Source organism: Biomphalaria glabrata, chromosome 15, assembly GCF_947242115.1.
Source record: "Biomphalaria glabrata chromosome 15, xgBioGlab47.1, whole genome shotgun sequence".
In the NCBI taxonomy this organism is placed as follows: Eukaryota; Metazoa; Mollusca; class Gastropoda; family Planorbidae; genus Biomphalaria; species Biomphalaria glabrata.
In genome coordinates this window covers 7327049-7345281 of record NC_074725.1, presented here as the reverse complement: position 1 = coordinate 7345281, position 18233 = coordinate 7327049, and the positions used below count along the sequence as shown (strand labels likewise).

At 33.5% G+C, this 18233-nt stretch overlaps 2 protein-coding genes across 3 annotated transcripts in view; one reads left to right on the top strand and one right to left on the bottom strand.

Moving 5' to 3' along the window:
• The window catches only part of LOC106057171 (leucine-rich repeat protein soc-2 homolog), a 37439-nt gene extending 33330 nt beyond the window's left edge, over positions 1-4109 (top strand). The window contains exons 9-11 of the mRNA XM_056012085.1: positions 438-674; positions 837-997; positions 1516-4109. Coding sequence (XP_055868060.1) covers positions 438-674; positions 837-997; positions 1516-1723 — 606 coding nt within the window. The 3' untranslated portion in view covers positions 1724-4109. The remainder of the gene's footprint in view (positions 1-437; positions 675-836; positions 998-1515) is intronic.
• On the bottom strand, positions 2539-17781 carry LOC106057172 (mitochondrial fission 1 protein-like). 2 transcript variants are annotated; one of them, XM_056012086.1, is made up of 5 exons: positions 17555-17781; positions 8832-8964; positions 8617-8696; positions 8149-8254; positions 2539-5143 (listed from the first exon to the last, which is right to left on the bottom strand). In XM_056012086.1, exons 1-5 carry the CDS (start codon positions 17597-17599, stop codon positions 5058-5060), a joined length of 450 nt encoding a protein of 149 aa, XP_055868061.1. In that variant the 5' UTR covers positions 17600-17781; the 3' UTR covers positions 2539-5057. The 2 variants fall into 2 exon arrangements, with proteins under 2 accessions (XP_055868061.1, XP_013069716.2); XM_013214262.2 differs by lacking the exon at positions 2539-5143 and adding an exon at positions 5633-7691.
• Between the last annotated feature and the right edge of the window lie 452 nt (positions 17782-18233).

Here is an 18233-nt window from a genome sequence, read left to right as displayed (position 1 = left end):
TGTAACTTCATATGTATCATATCAGACACTGAGACCAGTGGTGTTGTTAGGGGCATGACACCTGTCATATGCCTAAACTTATATGTCTAATAAATGTATGTTATGTCCCTTTTATTACTAACATTTATTATTCTAATTGATAAGTTCTGATATATATGTATAATATGTTCCAACACCTTGTAGGAGTTGACTTTAATGTAATATAATGTCAGAAACAAGAGGGAATATGTGGCTCATCTGAGTTGTTGTTTTTTTAAATCAATTTATGAATAAATGAACCCTTTGTATTTATAAGATTATTTTAACAAAAGGAATACATCAACATATTTTATTGGGAAAGTTTATTTTGTGATGTGATGATTGGCGGAGATTGGCTGGCATCATTGATTAATCACAATAACCCTAGCTTGGCCTCTGACTGAGACTTTTTTTTTTAGGGTATTCTTAAACTGTCTCACTTGGAGGAGCTGGACCTCAGCTACAACAGGATGAAACTCATGCCTGATAACTTTGGTTGTCTGCACAAGCTGAAGAGACTGGACGTGTCTAACAATGAGTTGGTCAACTTCCCACAGGACAGGGTGGACGTATTAGCTTCATTGCTTGAGCTCGACATTTCCAAGAATCATATAGACATCATGCCCATGGGATTTCCCTATTTATACAGACTCAAGGTAAGACACTTAAGGACATTTAAAATTTTTTTAGTCTTGATTTTATATATATATTCAAGACAGAGACATAGAGATGATACTATTTATGATAAGTCTTTTATTTCTATACAGGCTAATTTAAAATACCTTTAGCTTTAATATACTATTTTAATTATACTACAGATCCTCAATGCCAGTGGTAATGACATCAAATCTCTACCAGGAGATTTCGACAAGATGAAGTCTGCTGAAGTCTTAGATTTTTCTGACAACATTATTGAGTCTCTACCAGAAAGTATTTGCAAGTTGCCAGCCATCAGAGAACTCGATGTCTCCAACAATAAGTAACTCATCATTTTTTATCCTATTTTCTAAATGACACCTTCCATCAAATAAGAAGATATTATGCCTTATGCATATCTAAGTGCTGAGTAGTAAAGTGCTTGGCTTCTGTACTGGGTGTCCTGGGTTCAAATCCTGGTGAAGACTGGAATTTTTAATTTCGGGATCTTTGGGTGCCTCTTAGTCCACCCAACTCTAATGGTTACCTTACATTAGTTGGGAAAAGTAAAGCAGTTGGTCATTGTGCTGGCCCCATGACACCCTCGCTAACCATGGGCCACAGAAACAGATAACCTTTACATCATCGCAAGGTATGAAAAGGGAACTTTTTTTTCTTTATGTGTTGGTTTTGTTTTTCAATAAATTTTTATCAGTCATCCCATAGACCTACACTTAGGTCCTCCAACACTGTTAGGGTTAGCATAGGGTGGCAAGTTCATGTAAAATTATGTGAAATTAAAATTTTAACCCACCATCTTGTTGGCTTTACTTGAAATAACTTGCTTAGTTTTTTCTACAGAATAACTCTAGGTTTTCCGAAAGCTTGGGAAAATTTAAGAGCACGCTGTGATGTGAAACAGACTGAGCAATCTTCCAGTAAAAAACGAGAGCCCCAAGACAGACCTATCAAAGAAGAGCCAAAAACATCTCCCAAATCTGGCAAGAAGAAAAGCCCTAAAGCAGGTAGAAAATCTGGCCCCATGAAATCAGCACCTCCAGGGAAATAGTTGTCTTATTATTTTTTCCACATTTATTTTTCTATTACATTTTAAAATTTTGAATAACTCATGTATTCATGATTTACTGTAATTGTACATTTTTCTAAATTACATGTTAACAAATACTGTATAGAAATGTTATAAAGACTATTGTATTAAGTTAGCCTATATTTGCCTGATGCACTATAAGCTTAACTGTGATAGAATATTGCAACAGTGTACATTATCAATATTTTTTGCCAGATGGTCTTATTATTGCCCCTGTTTGTGATGTACACATCAACTTTACATGCCTATGTTTCATGTAGGCTACATACAGATTACTAAAATACAATTCAAGTTCAAGATAAACTTAAAATGTTAGAAACCAACATTCTTTGTTCTGTTGATACAATTCCTACAATTAGTTTGTATTTTCTTTATGGCTTCAAAAAGCTGGAAATTGGTTGGATGGCATTTTAAAAACGGCCCTAACAATTTTCCTAGAAATTTGAGATCTTTGGGTAAAAAAAAACTACTTAATTGGCTACACTGTGAAATCTTTGGATTAACAGTTATAATTTTGCAAAATATAGTTATTTTAAAATTAAATTTGGCTAAGTCTATTTGTTTAAAAACATGTCTACAGCAGTAATAATTGCAGTAGACTCTGATTCTTTGTATTCAGTAAAGACTTGAATAAATAAAGACTACATGAACATTTTACAACATTGTCTTAAGTAGGCATTAACTTCCAGTCCTTATGCCCTTGTAAAATAATTATCTGGACTGTAATAGAAGTAGTTCACTAGAAAGATGTTGTTTTTTTTTATTTTTGGCACATCGGCACAATTTAGGCCATGTTGTGCCCCTCACTAGAATAATGAAGCATTAGAAAAAATAAATAGAATATGAAATGATTGACCACTATCAGCTTCATATAAAGAAGGAATTGATTTTAAAAACTTTTTTTTTATATTATTATCACACAGTGAAAACTAATGGAAACAAAAAGTGAAACGAACTATTTCAATGATTTAAAACTTTATTTGGCAGAACACCAGAGCTCATTGAGATATTTAATTTCTTACCTAATGCATCTTTCAGCGCAAACAAAAATTATTATTTATTGTAATAATTTATCATGATTATTGTCATTTCACAATAAAAAAAAAAAAAGAAAAATACCAAAGTAAAGTGTTTTTTTTAAAGTTTTAATGAAATATTGACATATTTAGAGCATATCCTTTAAGAACAACAGCTTGGATAATTTCAAAAAGATTCTTTACAAGTTATAAGGGGAAGGTACAGTGTCTAACAGTTTAACTGCTCTGTCCTATAGGATGGAAATAGTGATAACTTTATGTCTTTAAAGTCCAATCATTGCTTCAACAACAGCTGATTGAGTGTCAAGTTATAAAGGTGCCTCTTAACCCTTACAAAGTGAGCTTTGATTTCATGGTGGTATCAAACTCTCTTTACATACTGTAATGACTAAATAGTTAGATGCATAGAGGTTGAGACTAATCTGGGATTTCTTTAGTGATGCGAGGATACATTAAAAACTTAGAACAGATATATTTTTTTATATTAAAGGTTTTTGACATTAGCACAATTTACGACATGTCGTGCCCAGAAATAGTACAGTAGTGCTTAGGAAAGGACATATTTTCTTAGATTCCATGACAGTGGACTGTGCCCTTCTTGTGTAAATTATCATATTCATAAAAAGCAAGATTAACTTATTCTCTTAATTCTGTTGTTAGTGTTATTTATAATTAAAACTCACAGCAGACTCATAAACTTCCCAACAGAATTGTCGACACCTCAACACTACTTAGACATATGTGCCAAAGTTAACAAAATATACAAACATTTCATTTAGTTCAAACCTATTCAAAACAATTCTTACACAGTCTCTGTTATGGTATGCAAATGTACATCATTTTTCATTATATTTCTTCACACTTTACTGTAACAGGAAAAGAGTTTTGACATTGTTTTATTGCAGTCTATTTGAAACAGTAATATATAGATAAGTAAAAAAAAATTTTAAAATTCATGATTCTAACAAAAAAATAAAATAGCATGTCTTTTCCCAACAGAACCAAACAATAAGAATGATAATAAAAATGCAAAACTTTTTGTGGCCATTGCAAGTTAGGAACTTTTAGTTTCAAAATAAGGGTGTGTCTTGAAGCAGATGACTGGGCGAGGAACAGTAGGGGAGGAATTCTAATTTTCTAGAAAATTTACACAAATTCAGCAATATTAATAAATGTGCAACAAATTCAGCAATATTAATAATTACGTTACTTATTGTTATTTTAAACATATACTTAAATTACAAATTATAGCTTTCCCCATTCATGACTTAATGTAAGTATAATCCAAATTAAAAAAAAATGTATTAAAATGTATAGCTTTGTCACAGATAATAAATAGATTTCGGATGAGTATAGTGACTCAACTATATTTTTATGCAAGTTTCTCTTTCGAGTCAATAGAGAAAGCATAGAAAAGTTCTTTCTGTTTCCCTAAAAAAAAACACTAATAGTTTATGTTTAGCACAATGACCCACCACCATTACTCTCCATACAGATATCATGTGCCCATTTATGTGTCGTTGGTTAAAGAATGTCCTCCTAGTATCTACCAGACATGGCTGCCTGGTTGTGCGGTTTGCACGCTGGACTGTTGTTCAAACTTGTCGATAGTTCTGGGTTCAAACCCTGCCTGCTCCCATCCCCCTCCATCCTGCGGGAGGTTTGGACTAAGAAGTAAATTATCTTCAACTCTGAAGGAACATCCAAAAGATGTAAAACATTTTACAAACATTTTACAGACCCTGGAACCAGAACTTTCTTTCTCACAGTAAACTACTAAAGCTAAACCTTTTTGACCCAACAATCTATAAAATCTATCATGGGCATTAGGTATGTGTTCTGGACTGACAGTCCAAGGTTTGAACCTTGCCCTACCCCATGCTGTGGGAGGTTTGTGCTAGGATGTAATAATCTTCAGTTCTGAAAGAACATCTGAAACATGTAAGCAAACAAAAAACTATGTTCATATCTTTAAAAAACTTTCCATCATGGAAAAACAAGTAACAATTTTGAGAAATAAATAAATAAATAAAAAGACATGCACACACAGACCTCCACTTCCAGCTACACATTTTTCATTTCTAGATTCACAAATCACAAATTTCTAGATTCACAAATCACAAATTTCTAGTCACCAAATCACAATAAACAATGTGATGAATGAAAGCTAAAAAAACAGTGCAGAAAGTACAAGTCTTTTTTTCTAGGTCTTTCAGGAATGACTATGTGTATATTTGTGATGTGGTGTTAACCAGTCTTCATTTCTTTACTGCTAGTGTAATCCCAATAATGCCACCAAGTGCCAGAGCAGCCCCACCGACTATAGCCATGCCCAGTAAGCCATCTGGGAATGGAAATGAAACACAATTCAATGTTACAACTTTTAGCACACGATATAATATAGGAGAGATTCAACGTAGAAAAAAAAAATTCACAGCAGAAATTTGTTGAAAATTGAATTGTCTATAAGAAAAATATTAAATACAATGAAATAAACAAATAAATCTAATGAGCCCTTGCTAGGCTACTGTGGACATCTTACTTTCACAAAAGACACATAATGTATCATTAATATTGATAGCCTGACTGTTATCAAATACAAACACTTCTGTCCTTATCTTTGTACTAAGACAAAATTTGTGGAGATGAATATATGTTTTATTAATAACAAAAGGGTGCAATAGATCTGCAGTTCATTTGAGTGTTGGCTTTATTTTCAATTTTTTTAAATTTCTTCTTATATTTTAAAGTAAAGAACTTTTAAAGTGAAGCCCAGCAATCAGTAGCAGACATGTCCATTTGATTACTTCCCTTACCCATGTAGTCCACAAAAGTTTTTATAAACTCATCAATTAAAAAAACAAAACAAAATAACATTCACTAAACATAACAAATACCCTATGATGAAAAAATTAAACAGCATTTCTCAAACTGTGGGGTGCAAAAATGGAGGGGGAGGGATATGATGGCCTGATTAATCATTTTATCTTTTCATCCCAAATATTTTTTTCTCATTGGGTAATCTTGCTGTTAAGGCTTTGACTTAAAGCACTAATTTCACCTAATATATAAATAAGTTTTTTAAAATTTTCAACTTTTTAAAAATAAATTCATGTATATTAACCAAGCAAAATAAAATGATTATAAATGTTTCAAAATTAAAATATTTTAAGCAGGACATTTTAAAATGTATATTGTTTTTGTGAGAGGCATCTGCAATAATAACAAATCCAAACATTTTGAAGAAGACATTTCAAAACATCTCAGCTAATTTGATTCACCTTGACTTAATTATGTCAGAATGGTCAAAACTCACCTGACCATCAAACATCAATATGTAGATGACTTTCATATAGCAAAAACAAAAATAAATAAAAAAGTCAGCAACAAATTGTCTTACTTAAGACTAAGACTGCTTTATTGATTCTTATGGAAATTTGTTGTGATTACAAGGACTATTTTCTCATATAAAAACAACACAACAGAGACATTCACATAAATAGAACATACACAACATAAAGAATTCATTGAGCGACTACACACAGACATCTTGGTCCTTTTCATGTTTCTTGATCAACAAGATGCTTTGATATAGTATTGATAGATAGAAGTCGCCCACTTAACATTAAGATGATCACACCCATTACAGACATACATGTGCTAAATATACTTCAAATGTTTCTCAAATAATAATATTGGCCAGTGCTACGTCCTTCTTCATTTGAATTAATTTTATTCACATATTTTTTTTAAATGATTAGGAAGAACAGGGTGCTCTAAATGCCAGGAAAATGTATTTCTCAGTTCTATTTCAAGAAAGCAGTTATATCCCTCCAATTCTTTCTATAATAACTTTTTTAAAAACATGTGCTCTTCTTATTATGAGAAAAAGGTTTGTAAATGCCAGGAGAATGAATTTCACATGCTCAGAACAAAGGAAGAGGCTTGTTGCAGGGGCTCTACAAAAGACCCTGCTCAGGGATCTTTTAGTGCTCCGCTAGACATCCTTTCTGGCTTGATAAAACCTGCTATCTCTTCGCTACTCCCTGAAAATACCTTTTCTATACTATAAAAAACTTTTTAAAAATTATCAAGGAAACACTATTTCTGAAAAAAAAAAAAAAAAAAAAAGACTAAGAGGACTAGATTTAATTATAAAAAAAGACTTAATGGTCAAGATTTAATAAAAATGTATTACATAAATTTGAATTACGAAAATATTTAAAAATATATATGCAAAGAAAATCTGAACAATTATATTATAATTTAATGTCTTTTTCTTTTCTCGTTAATTACATTCTTAAAACCCTCCCATACCCAATGTGGGAGGCTAAGGGCGCAAAAACATGTTTGTTTTGTCTAGGAGGGTGACATTGGTAAAAGTTTGAGAAATACTGATATAATGGTAAAATAAAACAACATTAACAATATAAAATTTAACGGTGTAACAAAATAGCATAATATAATGTTATAACAAAAGAGCATAATGTTTAATGCTATAAAACAAAAGATCATAACATTTAATAATATAAAGAAAACAAATGCAACTAGGACTTTGTCTCTTTAAGTTTAAATTTATTGATAAAGAAATAGCATCTTGAAAGAGATTACTTTGAGTTCAGAAGTTTTTTTTTCTTCTTTTTTTTTTTTCAATGATTGTTTTTTAATAATCATTTTTCAAAAAGGTCATAAAAGAGATTTTTAAATGCAACAGTTGAATTAGGATTTCCTTCTGACTACTCGCAGATGACCACTGTAATGTTAGGCCATTTCTAAACTAGAACCAATTCATTGATTAGATTTTTTCTTCCTCATGGCAGCCACAGTAGCACCAATTATTCCTCCAACAGCCAGAGCAGCTCCACCTACAATGGCCATGCCAATTAGGCCGTCTGGAGTAAACAAGGCATTACCAAATATCAGTGATTACTAACAAGGAGAAGTCACATTTTTGTCTCATAATCATTTATAAAGAAATGATTCATTTATAGAATGTATTAAATCAAGAAAATTTAAATATATGTTTTAGAGTTAATACATTATACCAGAGCAGAGGTTCTCCAATTCTATATAACTGAACCTCACTAATTAGCCTCAACCCAGAACTCTTTTGTTTTGAATTAGCAAAGGGTCAGGACGGGTTAGACTTTTATTTCATGCTAATAGTGGTGGCTTTATTTAAAACTTTGGAAGTCTCCAGAAAAAAAAAATTAAGCTGCATTTAGGAATTTTTTACTGATAGATATCTACACATTCTTGTAGAATTTGTGACAAACTAAACTGAATTAAAAAAACAAACAAAAAAAGTGGTTTGGAAAACACTGGTTTAGCATTCAACAGCTGACTCACCAGATTTTAATTTCTGCTTGATGTAGCTCTGTAGTTCTTTGGCTTGTTTATTTTCAGGCTCTATCTTTTGTATTGCCTCTGTGTATTCTAGGGCACTTTCATATTCCTGGCATTAGAGAGTAAAAAGAGTTTTATCATCATATGTATAAAGTATGAAAAGCATAACTTGTAGAAATGAACAGTTTACCAGAAATAAAAATGTTTCTTCAAAAATTCTTATGTTAATAAACTTAAAATGAAATAAAAGCTACCAGAAATTTTCTTTCTATACCTGTGGAGCTAAAGCTTAAGTTTAAATTTTTACGCAAAAAAAATTATAAATAAAAAATAAAAAGATTTAAAATACTGATTTAGCAAAATTAATAATATTGGTTTTATTCTTAACTTAAAAAAAAAATTCAAAGGCAAAATAAAATACAACTGGAAATTTGTAATATCAATCATAATATGACTGCTGAAAGGACATACCTTTATCCTGACAAATCCAATGGCTATGTAATATAGATAATCACGTTTGCTTAAGTCATCTTTTGCTGAACGTAATAAATCTGTCAAGAAATAGCAAAAATCTTAGATTTTTAAGAATTTGAAAAGAAATGAGATAATAATTTGTTTTTCTTTTAATAGTAAACATTTTTAATAAAATCACTTTTAAATGACAATGTTAATTTTTAATTATTTACCTTTCAACAGCTCTATTCCTTTATGCATGTCTGAGATATATCTACTGCGCACTAGACACCAAGCATAATCAAACTGTGTTTTTTCACTCACATAACCTCTGCGTTGCTGCTCAATGTACAGTACCTCAAAGCTCTATAAAAAAAAAATAAAAAAAATGGAATGTCTAAATTTCTACATTTAAAAAAAATACATAGAAATGTTACCTTTAATGGCACTCATGGATTTATAAAAAGTATTTTAGAGTCTGTTTCTATTTTATTCAGCATTTTAGAATGAAAAAAACAAAACAACTCTGCGCTGCTTTCGTGAACTGTGAGTTATAGATACCTCATAGACATCCCTTGTGCAATTGTTATAAAGTGTTTTTGTGCAATTATGTCAACATTAAGAGTACATTTATATGCTAATAACCTGAAAAATTCAACTATATTATGTTCTAGATATTAAAAAGTACAAGATCATATTAGTGAGATTAATTAAGCTTAGTCTAAAATATGGTTGATTAATATGAAAAGATTCCTTGTTTCATTTGAAGAGGCAAAGCAAATGTATTTATCCTAATCTTCTGGAATTAAGTCTAAGGCAGGTTTAGCCTGGAGGCGCTGTGGCTGAGCGGTGAAGCACTTGGCTTTCGAACAGGGGACTGGGGTTCAAATCCTCGTGAAGACTGGGATTTTTAATTTCAGGATCTTCGGGTGCCTCTGAGTCCACCAAGCTCTAATGGGTACCTGACATTAGTTAGGGAAAAGTAAAGGCGGTAGGTCGTTGTGCTGGCCACATGACACCCTTGTTAACCCTAGGCCACAGAAACAGATGACCTTTACATCATCTGCCCTATAGACCACAAGGTCTGAAAGGGGAACTTTACTTTTACAGGTTTAGCCTAGAGTAAAAGCTATCCTTTTCTTTCTAGTATTTTTGCTTCTATCATATATCTATGTGAAATAGTTCTGAAATGCGGACACAAAAAAGGAAAGTGTCTGGTTATTATGACCTAACAATGATTGCAGACATTAAGGGTTTATTCTCATCTTGTCTACGAAGCTCTCTTTTCATCTAATGGTTTATAATGGGCTTTATAAAAGTGACGGCACTGAAATCTGACCTGTCATCTTGTACTGACTATGTGTGTGGGTAAAGAAAAGTTTGAAAAAGGACTTTATTTACTAACAAATGACAGCTGAAAATAATTAGACCCAGAGATGTAGTTTATCATAATGATAATGAAATTATTAGTGTTAATGTGTATGTAAATTAAAAGTAAAAATGGACACTACCTAATAATGCATATCGCATGGACATTATAGATGAGTAATGATATTATAAAAAATCAATTTCGAGATCTAGACTCTATCTCTTATCTATAAACTATAGTGAACTACAGTGATTCCCAACCTCCTTGAGACCACAGACTAAATAATTTCACCAAGGTCGCATCACCACAAAAATAGAAATGAAATAAAGCAGATAAGATTTGATTTTTTTAATTAGAAATGTTTTGTATCAAGCATTTATTCTCAGTTTATTCTTAATAATTTTTTAAAAATAAAAATGCTTGCACGCATCTCTTTATTGGGCACTTCACATGCATATTATAGGGGATGGGAAAGGTCATCAAATTTCAATTTCAGAAATAAATTTGTTTTAAGGTTAATGCCTTCAATCTGAAGATTACTAGGCATCTTCATTTCTCATTAAGCAATTGAAAATGAATTTATAAATGTAGGCATGCAGTTTTCTTCTTCAGCAAAATCAGAGAGAGAGAGAGAGAGAGAGACAGACAGAGAGAGAGAGAGAGACTATAAAAGAAAAGACTATAAGTATGTCAGGACTGAGTTCTGGTCAGCCTGGGTCTCCTGTTTACTGTAGAGGAGAAGGGGGGCAATTCAGGTGGTTGAATTCAAAACTGTTATTGTTTTGGGTTGTTTTTGTTTGGTGAGATGTTTTGTTGAACAATGTAACTCATGATAAGGCAGTGTGTTTTTGTTCCTAGTCCAGGACAGTTGGACTTTTTGGATATATATAGTCTAAGTGTAGACTCTAACTATTTTTCTGTATTATAGTGAAAATAATGTAATTAAACATGTTATATGTCGGTAAAGTGGCATTCTGAATCTTATTTTGTCATTGTACGTGTCATTATGGTATTATCCAGGACTTGGGTACATTTAGCATGACACATACATATATTAGTGGAAGTAGGCCTTGACATTTTGGGGGCCCGTCCAAAACAACTACATGCGATGGCTGCATCAATCTCCAGTGAAGTATCTGCTGTATCCAGACAGCATATATCTCTCAGTACTGCAACCTGAAGTATCTACTGCACCCAGGCAACGCATATCGCTGAGTACAGTAACCTGAAGTATCTGCTGCACCCAGACAACGCATATCTCTGAGTACAGTAAACTGAAGTATCTGCTGCACCCAGACAGCGCATATCTCCAAGTGTGTACTAATGAAAGAGTTCAAGTCCATAAGGAGCGGAAACTCGTCGTCTGTATTTTAGGCTGTTACTATCTAATAATAATGATTTAACATGCCGAATGTGTTCACTATTAGCAAGTAATAGTAGCACCCCCTCGTACGTCTAAACATAAGTGTATATGCATGGCCAATTTCGTTCCTCATAATTGGATTACCAATACGCTCATTCCTTGGATTATACTGAAGAAGCTGCTGCTGGATCTCATACTTATATGAATTTAACTTTTGTGGTACATTCTATTAGGATTATACTGAAGAAGCTACTGCTGGATATAATACTTATATGAATTTAACTTATGTGATACATTCCAAGTACCGGTACCGCGCGTAGGTATAAAGCCATGTTGGGATTACCTGTTGGATTATCTACCTGAAATAGACTAAGAGAAATCACATTATTGGATAACCTTGGACTATTGTCTTTAACCTGTTGGAGTACCAGTTGAACAACATAAGTATGAGCAGAGGTATTAGTATTATTTTAATTTTGCTTTAATTGTTTTTGTATGTATATCATTTTGTGAGGTAATATTGTAATAAAGGACACTGCTGTAGGAAAATGTCAGAGTTTATACCTCGTCCATTTGAGGAGATAGTAGCCCAGGCTCAGATGTTGGGGTTTAAGGGCAAAACGTTAAAGAAATTTATAGAGGCCCAACAGAAAATTGACTTAGATAGACTGACAAGGGAAGCGGAGGAGAGAAGACATATAAGAGAGATGGAGGACAAACAACTAGCAAGACAACATGAAATGGATAAGAAAGACATGACAGTTAACGACAACCCCCAACAGAGTAAACAGTTAGACAAAAACCTAAAATGCATGACAGACAACGAGGACTTGTTATTCTACTTAGAACTGTTTGAAACGACTGCTACTGCTAACGACATACCCAAGACAAGATGGCCACTTGTCCTCACTCACAAGTTAAATGAAAAACTAAAATTGTTTATGATACAAACAAAACTGATACATAACACTGACTATGATTTTGTTAAGGGGGAGCTCCTAAAACAAGCCCAACTCACAGAAGAAGCCTGCCGAACACTGTGGCATGAACTTTCCCCAAAGACGGACGACATGAAAGATTTTTATGTCCATTTGAAAAGGACATTTGACAACTGGCTTAAAACATCACAAACACCAATGACAGTAGACGGTATAATTGACCTTATAATGAGAGACAGACTTTACAGTGTGCTATCTTCTGAGGCCCTGAAAGATATTTTGCTACGAAAGCCTACTTCAGCCCAAGAGGTCTTAGACTGTATTGATCAATTTAGAGATGCCACGAAAGGCTCCACACATATTGTAAAGGGAAGTAACAAAGTAACTAGCAACGATATCCCATATGTAGCTTTTGGTGCCACTGGTCAATCTAACAGTCGTCGCCCGAATAATATAAACACAGAGGGTACACAAGTGATATGCTATAGATGTGGAAAGGGCGGACACATTGCTCGATGGTGTCGGGTAAAGATAAATGAGAATAGAGGTCCAACACAGCAATGACTAAGAGTATTACCAGAAAGGGGGCAACAAGTGGGATTGTTTGCATGTCACACTGATACATTTAATTTTTTGGATTATAAAGATAAATCAGTTGGTGGATTGAAAATAGTGGAGGGATTGTTAGGAGATCGAAGGGTATCTGTCCTACGAGATACGGGGGCGAGCATAATTGGGGTCCGAGAAAGTTTGATAGAAGAAAGTCAGAAGATAGATGGGTTTTTCACTTTAAAATTAATAGATGGACAAACTTTTCAGTATCCACTTGCTTGGATAGACATTGATACTCCATTTTTAAAAGGAGTCTTTGTAGCGGCCATGTTCAAGGACCCAATAGCAGATATTATTATTGGAAATGTTGATCAGGCTAAAGCATTTTTATATGGGAATGCTGTTACTAGGGCAATGGCGAAAGCAGAAGACAATAGGGTCAAATCGGAAGATAATGACAGGATTGGTTTAAGTAAATGGATGGAATTGGACAGTGATTTTAGAGAGGATCAAAGAAATGATAGTTCGTTAGTTAGATTATGGGAAAAAGCGAAAGCAGGAACGGTCGAAGATAAGAAAAAGGGATTGGTATCATTTATAGTGGAAGAAGGTCTACTTTACAAAGAATTTGAGAGAAAAGATACCCCTGGGGTAATAGAACGACAACTTGTAATCCCTACGAATAGACGTGAACTAATATTAGAAATAGCACACTCTACACCTTTAGCGGGACATATGTCTATAAATAGAACCAGGTATCGGGTATATTCGCATTTCTTTTGGCCTGGGGTAGATAAAGATATAAAAACATACATTAAATGTTGTGACCTTTGTCAAAGAGGTAGACACCCAGGAAAAGCTGGAAAGGTAGAACTAGGGCGCATGAATATTATTTCCACTCCATTTGCTAAAGTTGCTATTGATATCATAGGACCACTCCAAATGACAGATCGGAAGAATAGATTCATTTTAACGTTGGTTGATTTGGCAACAAGATGGCCGGAAGCTGTACCACTACCTAATACAACAACACCAGTAGTAATAGAAGCTCTAAGTGCTATTTTTACTAGAATAGGATTCCCGGAACAGATACTCTCTGATAATGGATCTCAATTCAGATCCGAATTATACAAAGAAATATGTCAGTTTTTTAAAATAAAGATTGTTAAATCAACACCATTTCACGCCATGTCAAATGGGGGCGTAGAACGCTTTAACGGGACTTTGAAGTGCATGCTGAGAAAGACGGCCGAAGCAGAACCTAAGAATTGGGATAGAGTTATAAATGCACTTCTGTTTGCGTACAGAGAGGTACCAAATGAGTCTACTAACATTTCCCCTTATGAAATGTTGTATGGAAGGAAAGTCAGGGGGCCTTTGTCAATTCTAAAAGATCTTTTTACTAATCAACAGGTAGAACCAGAAATAAAGAATGTGTTTGACTATTTATTAGACCTAAAAAGTAGGCTGGCTGTGGCTTGTCAAATAGCTCAGAATAATAGCTCAAAACGTAAGGAAAATTATAAAAGGTATTATGATAGAAATAGCAAAGAAAAAGATATTCAAACAGGTGATTCTGTCCTTTTACTGAAACCACAGAGACAGAATAAGTTAGCCTTGCACTGGGAGGGGCCTTATAAAGTAGAAAAAAGAATTAACAAGTTTAATGTAAAAATAAAGAAAGGCAATCGAGTAAAAATTCTTCATGTTAACAGATTAGTAAAATATCATGAAAAAAACAACACGGAATGTACGGGTAAGGAAAATAGTGATCTACAACTCTCGGGAAGTGCGTCTCATGTATTGTATGGGGGTCAAGGGGAAGAATTATTACATGCGTGCATAGCGTCCCTTGTAACCGACCAGGAAGATGATAACCAAGAGGATGAAGTTACTGAGTTACCTACTCTTGAGAGTACAAATTCCAGGGAACATATTAGTATCAATACTGAATTAACCGAATCCCAAAGAGAACAGATTCAGACGCTAGTTGAGAAGTATAAAGATATAATTACTGATATACCGGGTAAAGCGAAGGTTAAATCATTCAACATTGAGCTCACAACAGAAAAGCCTATTACACTGAGGCCATACGCAGTTCCTATTCATATGAGAGATGTCTTAGACAAGGAGATAGAGAACATGATTGAAATGGACATTATTGAAGAGTCTCAATCGCCCTATGCCTTTCCTGTCGTTTTGGTTAAGAAAAAAGATTCAACAGTACGTACTTGCATAGATTTTCGGAAATTAAACGCGGTTACCAAATTTGACGCGGAGGCTATTCCAGACCAAGAAGATCTTTTCTTACAACTTAATAGTGCCAAATTTTTTACAAAGATAGATCTAACAAAAGGCTTCTGGCAAATACCAATAGAAGAGAATAGTAGGAAGTACACTGCATTCAGGGTACCAAGTGGTCACTTTCAATTTAAATATCTACCGTTTGGTCTGCTTAATTCTCCTAGTTTTTTTAATCGGACTGTTAGGACCATTCTTAAAGGACTGGAAAATGTTGTGTTTTATTTTGATGACATTTGTGTATTCGGGCATGACTGGTCATCACACTTAATAGCACTAGAGAAAGTGTTGTCCAGGCTAAAAGAATATGGGTTTACTATCAAGCCAAGCAAACTCGAAATCGCGTATCCTAAAATAACTTTCTTGGGTAATATTGTAGGTGAAGGAAACATATACCCAGAACCCAATAACAGAGACAAGGTATTAAATATAAAAGCACCAAAAACGAAAAAAGAGGTTCGATGTTTGCTAGGTATTGCTAATTTTTATAGCAGATTTATTCCAGCGTTCGCGGAAATAGTATTTCCAATTACTGGATTGTTAAAAAAAGGGACACCGACGAGGGTCAATTGGACTCCAGAATGTGATGAAGTTACTGAGTTACCTACTCTTGAGAGTACAAATGTGACCGTGAATGTCAGGACTGAGTTCTGGTCAGCCTGGGTCTCCTGTTTACTGTAGAGGAGAAGGGGGGCAATTCAGGTGGTTGAATTCAAAACTGTTATTGTTTTGGGTTGTTTTTGTTTGGTGAGATGTTTTGTTGAACAATGTAACTCATGATAAGGCAGTGTGTTTTTGTTCCTAGTCCAGGACAGTTGGACTTTTTGGATATATATAGTCTAAGTGTAGACTCTAACTATTTTTCTGTATTATAGTGAAAATAATGTAATTAAACATGTTATATGTCGGTAAAGTGGCATTCTGAATCTTATTTTGTCATTGTACGTGTCATTATGGTATTATCCAGGACTTGGGTACATTTAGCATGACACATACATATATTAGTGGAAGTAGGCCTTGACAAAGTACATATTGCAGATGTGAATCTACTTCTTTTAATGCAAGTAATCTAAAAAGTTTTTAATTAACACAGATAATTTATTAGCAATTACATACTAAACATAGTGCTAGGAAAAAACTGCAAACATCTATAAACTCACCATCCATTTGTCAATAAAAATAGCTATAGTATTTTGTTTGGTTACACTTTGGCTTTGCATAGTTACAATAAAATATGATGTTGAAGAGGGTCAGGTCATTTAGGTAACATTAACGAACACTATTCTCCGCTCTGTACACTAATGAATAATATCTGTACACTATCGAACACTTCGGCTTCATGTTATTGTATTTCAAAAAAATGTTATCTTTAATTTTGTTATATTTTAATATCAATTTCTTTTTAAACCAACTCAAGACAGACAGATAAGTGTTACTTTTCCCTCTTGGTCCCTTCTGTGCTAAACCCTCAACTTTACAAAGGACTATACCTAAATCTAGTTGACCCCCCCCCCAAAAAAAAAAACAACAACAACTGCCTGACCCCCACGCATCTAGCCTCCTCTCAGTGAATGTGACCTAATTTGGTACCTGATTGATCAATAATTGGCCCTCCCGCTATGTTTTTTTATTTTTCTGGTACTGTGTTGATGATACCATGCTAGGTATACCTACCTAGCCTGGTCAATCAATAATTAGAGCACCAAGGAGGGAAAAAAAAAGAGAGAGAGAGAGAGAGCAGGATTGTGCCACTCATAAAACATTTTTTTTTTCATTCACATTATATCCAACTCTGCCCCTCATTAATTACCACTATGTTTAGCGATATTCACATCACACTTGGTTTAAAATCTAAAACAAAAGCAAAATTAAGTAAGAAAATGTTAGACCTATACAACATAAATCAAAAAAATCTCCATTTCCTGGCCCCGAGTTACATCCCTTTGATATGCATTTTCAACATTAAAATAGCGTTCGTTAGTGTCATTGATAGTGATAAAGACTGTTCGTTAGTGTCATTGATTATGATGTTTATTGACGGTGCTCAGTGTGCACTGAAGGAGAAAGCGCAAAAACTGCTTTCAGTATAGGAGCATGAGGTGACCTAATTTATTTTAAAATAAAATCTTGACTATGAGTGGTAATTCAAAGAAACACAGCTATTTTTATAGTCCTATAGTTTTAGTAAACTTTAGTTGCAAAATAAGAATCTGCTTTCATTTTTTTTTTGTAAGTTAACCCTTCACTCTTCACCAAATAAAAATTTGACCTAGATCTAGTTCCCAAAGTCGGTGTGCCTTATATAAGAATCTACAATATATCTATAATAGTATAATGAATCATGAATGTATACTGTATTAGTGTATCTGTATGAACTGTATCAGTGTATGTATACTGTACTTAGTGTACTATTACTATAAAAAAAAATCTTACTTTGAGATCTTTGGGATCAATATTTTCCTTGACAATAGTGTCCATTTCTAAAAAAAAGACAAGACAAGAATCTAGATCTGTACTTAGTAAAGCTAGACGAGGTCTATTTATAAGTATTTAGATAAGAAATATGGAGCTAATCTACACATAGAAATCATAATCATAGAGTAATGATAGAGTGATGATACTGATAGAATTTAGAATCTATTTTTTACGGAAGTTGTAAGATACAATCTTTATAAAAGTATAGTTGGGTCATGTGACGTATGTTTTGTTTACGGAATAGGACACTGACCTACATAATTATAAAACTATTAAGCCACTTTCCCCCAAAATAAGAGGTCTCGCGTAGTCTCTGAAGATTTGAACAAGGCGAAATAAAATCTTTAATTTCTAAACAAACAAAGAAGAAAAAATCAGCCTTGATGTAGATCTTTCCCAATCAATTTATCACTCGGCTCAATCTTCCACGAATTAATTTTTTTTTATAAATTACAGAAGTAACGTCTGTTATATTTTATAATATAAGATAACTAGATAAGACTTTCGTTTACTTCAAAAGAGAAGATAATTACGTTCTACGCTTTCAAGTGTCAATCTATTCATGCATGTTAATCAGTGGTTTTCCTGACAGATTCAGATTATCCATTCCATACTCTGATGGCACTATCTATCCAAG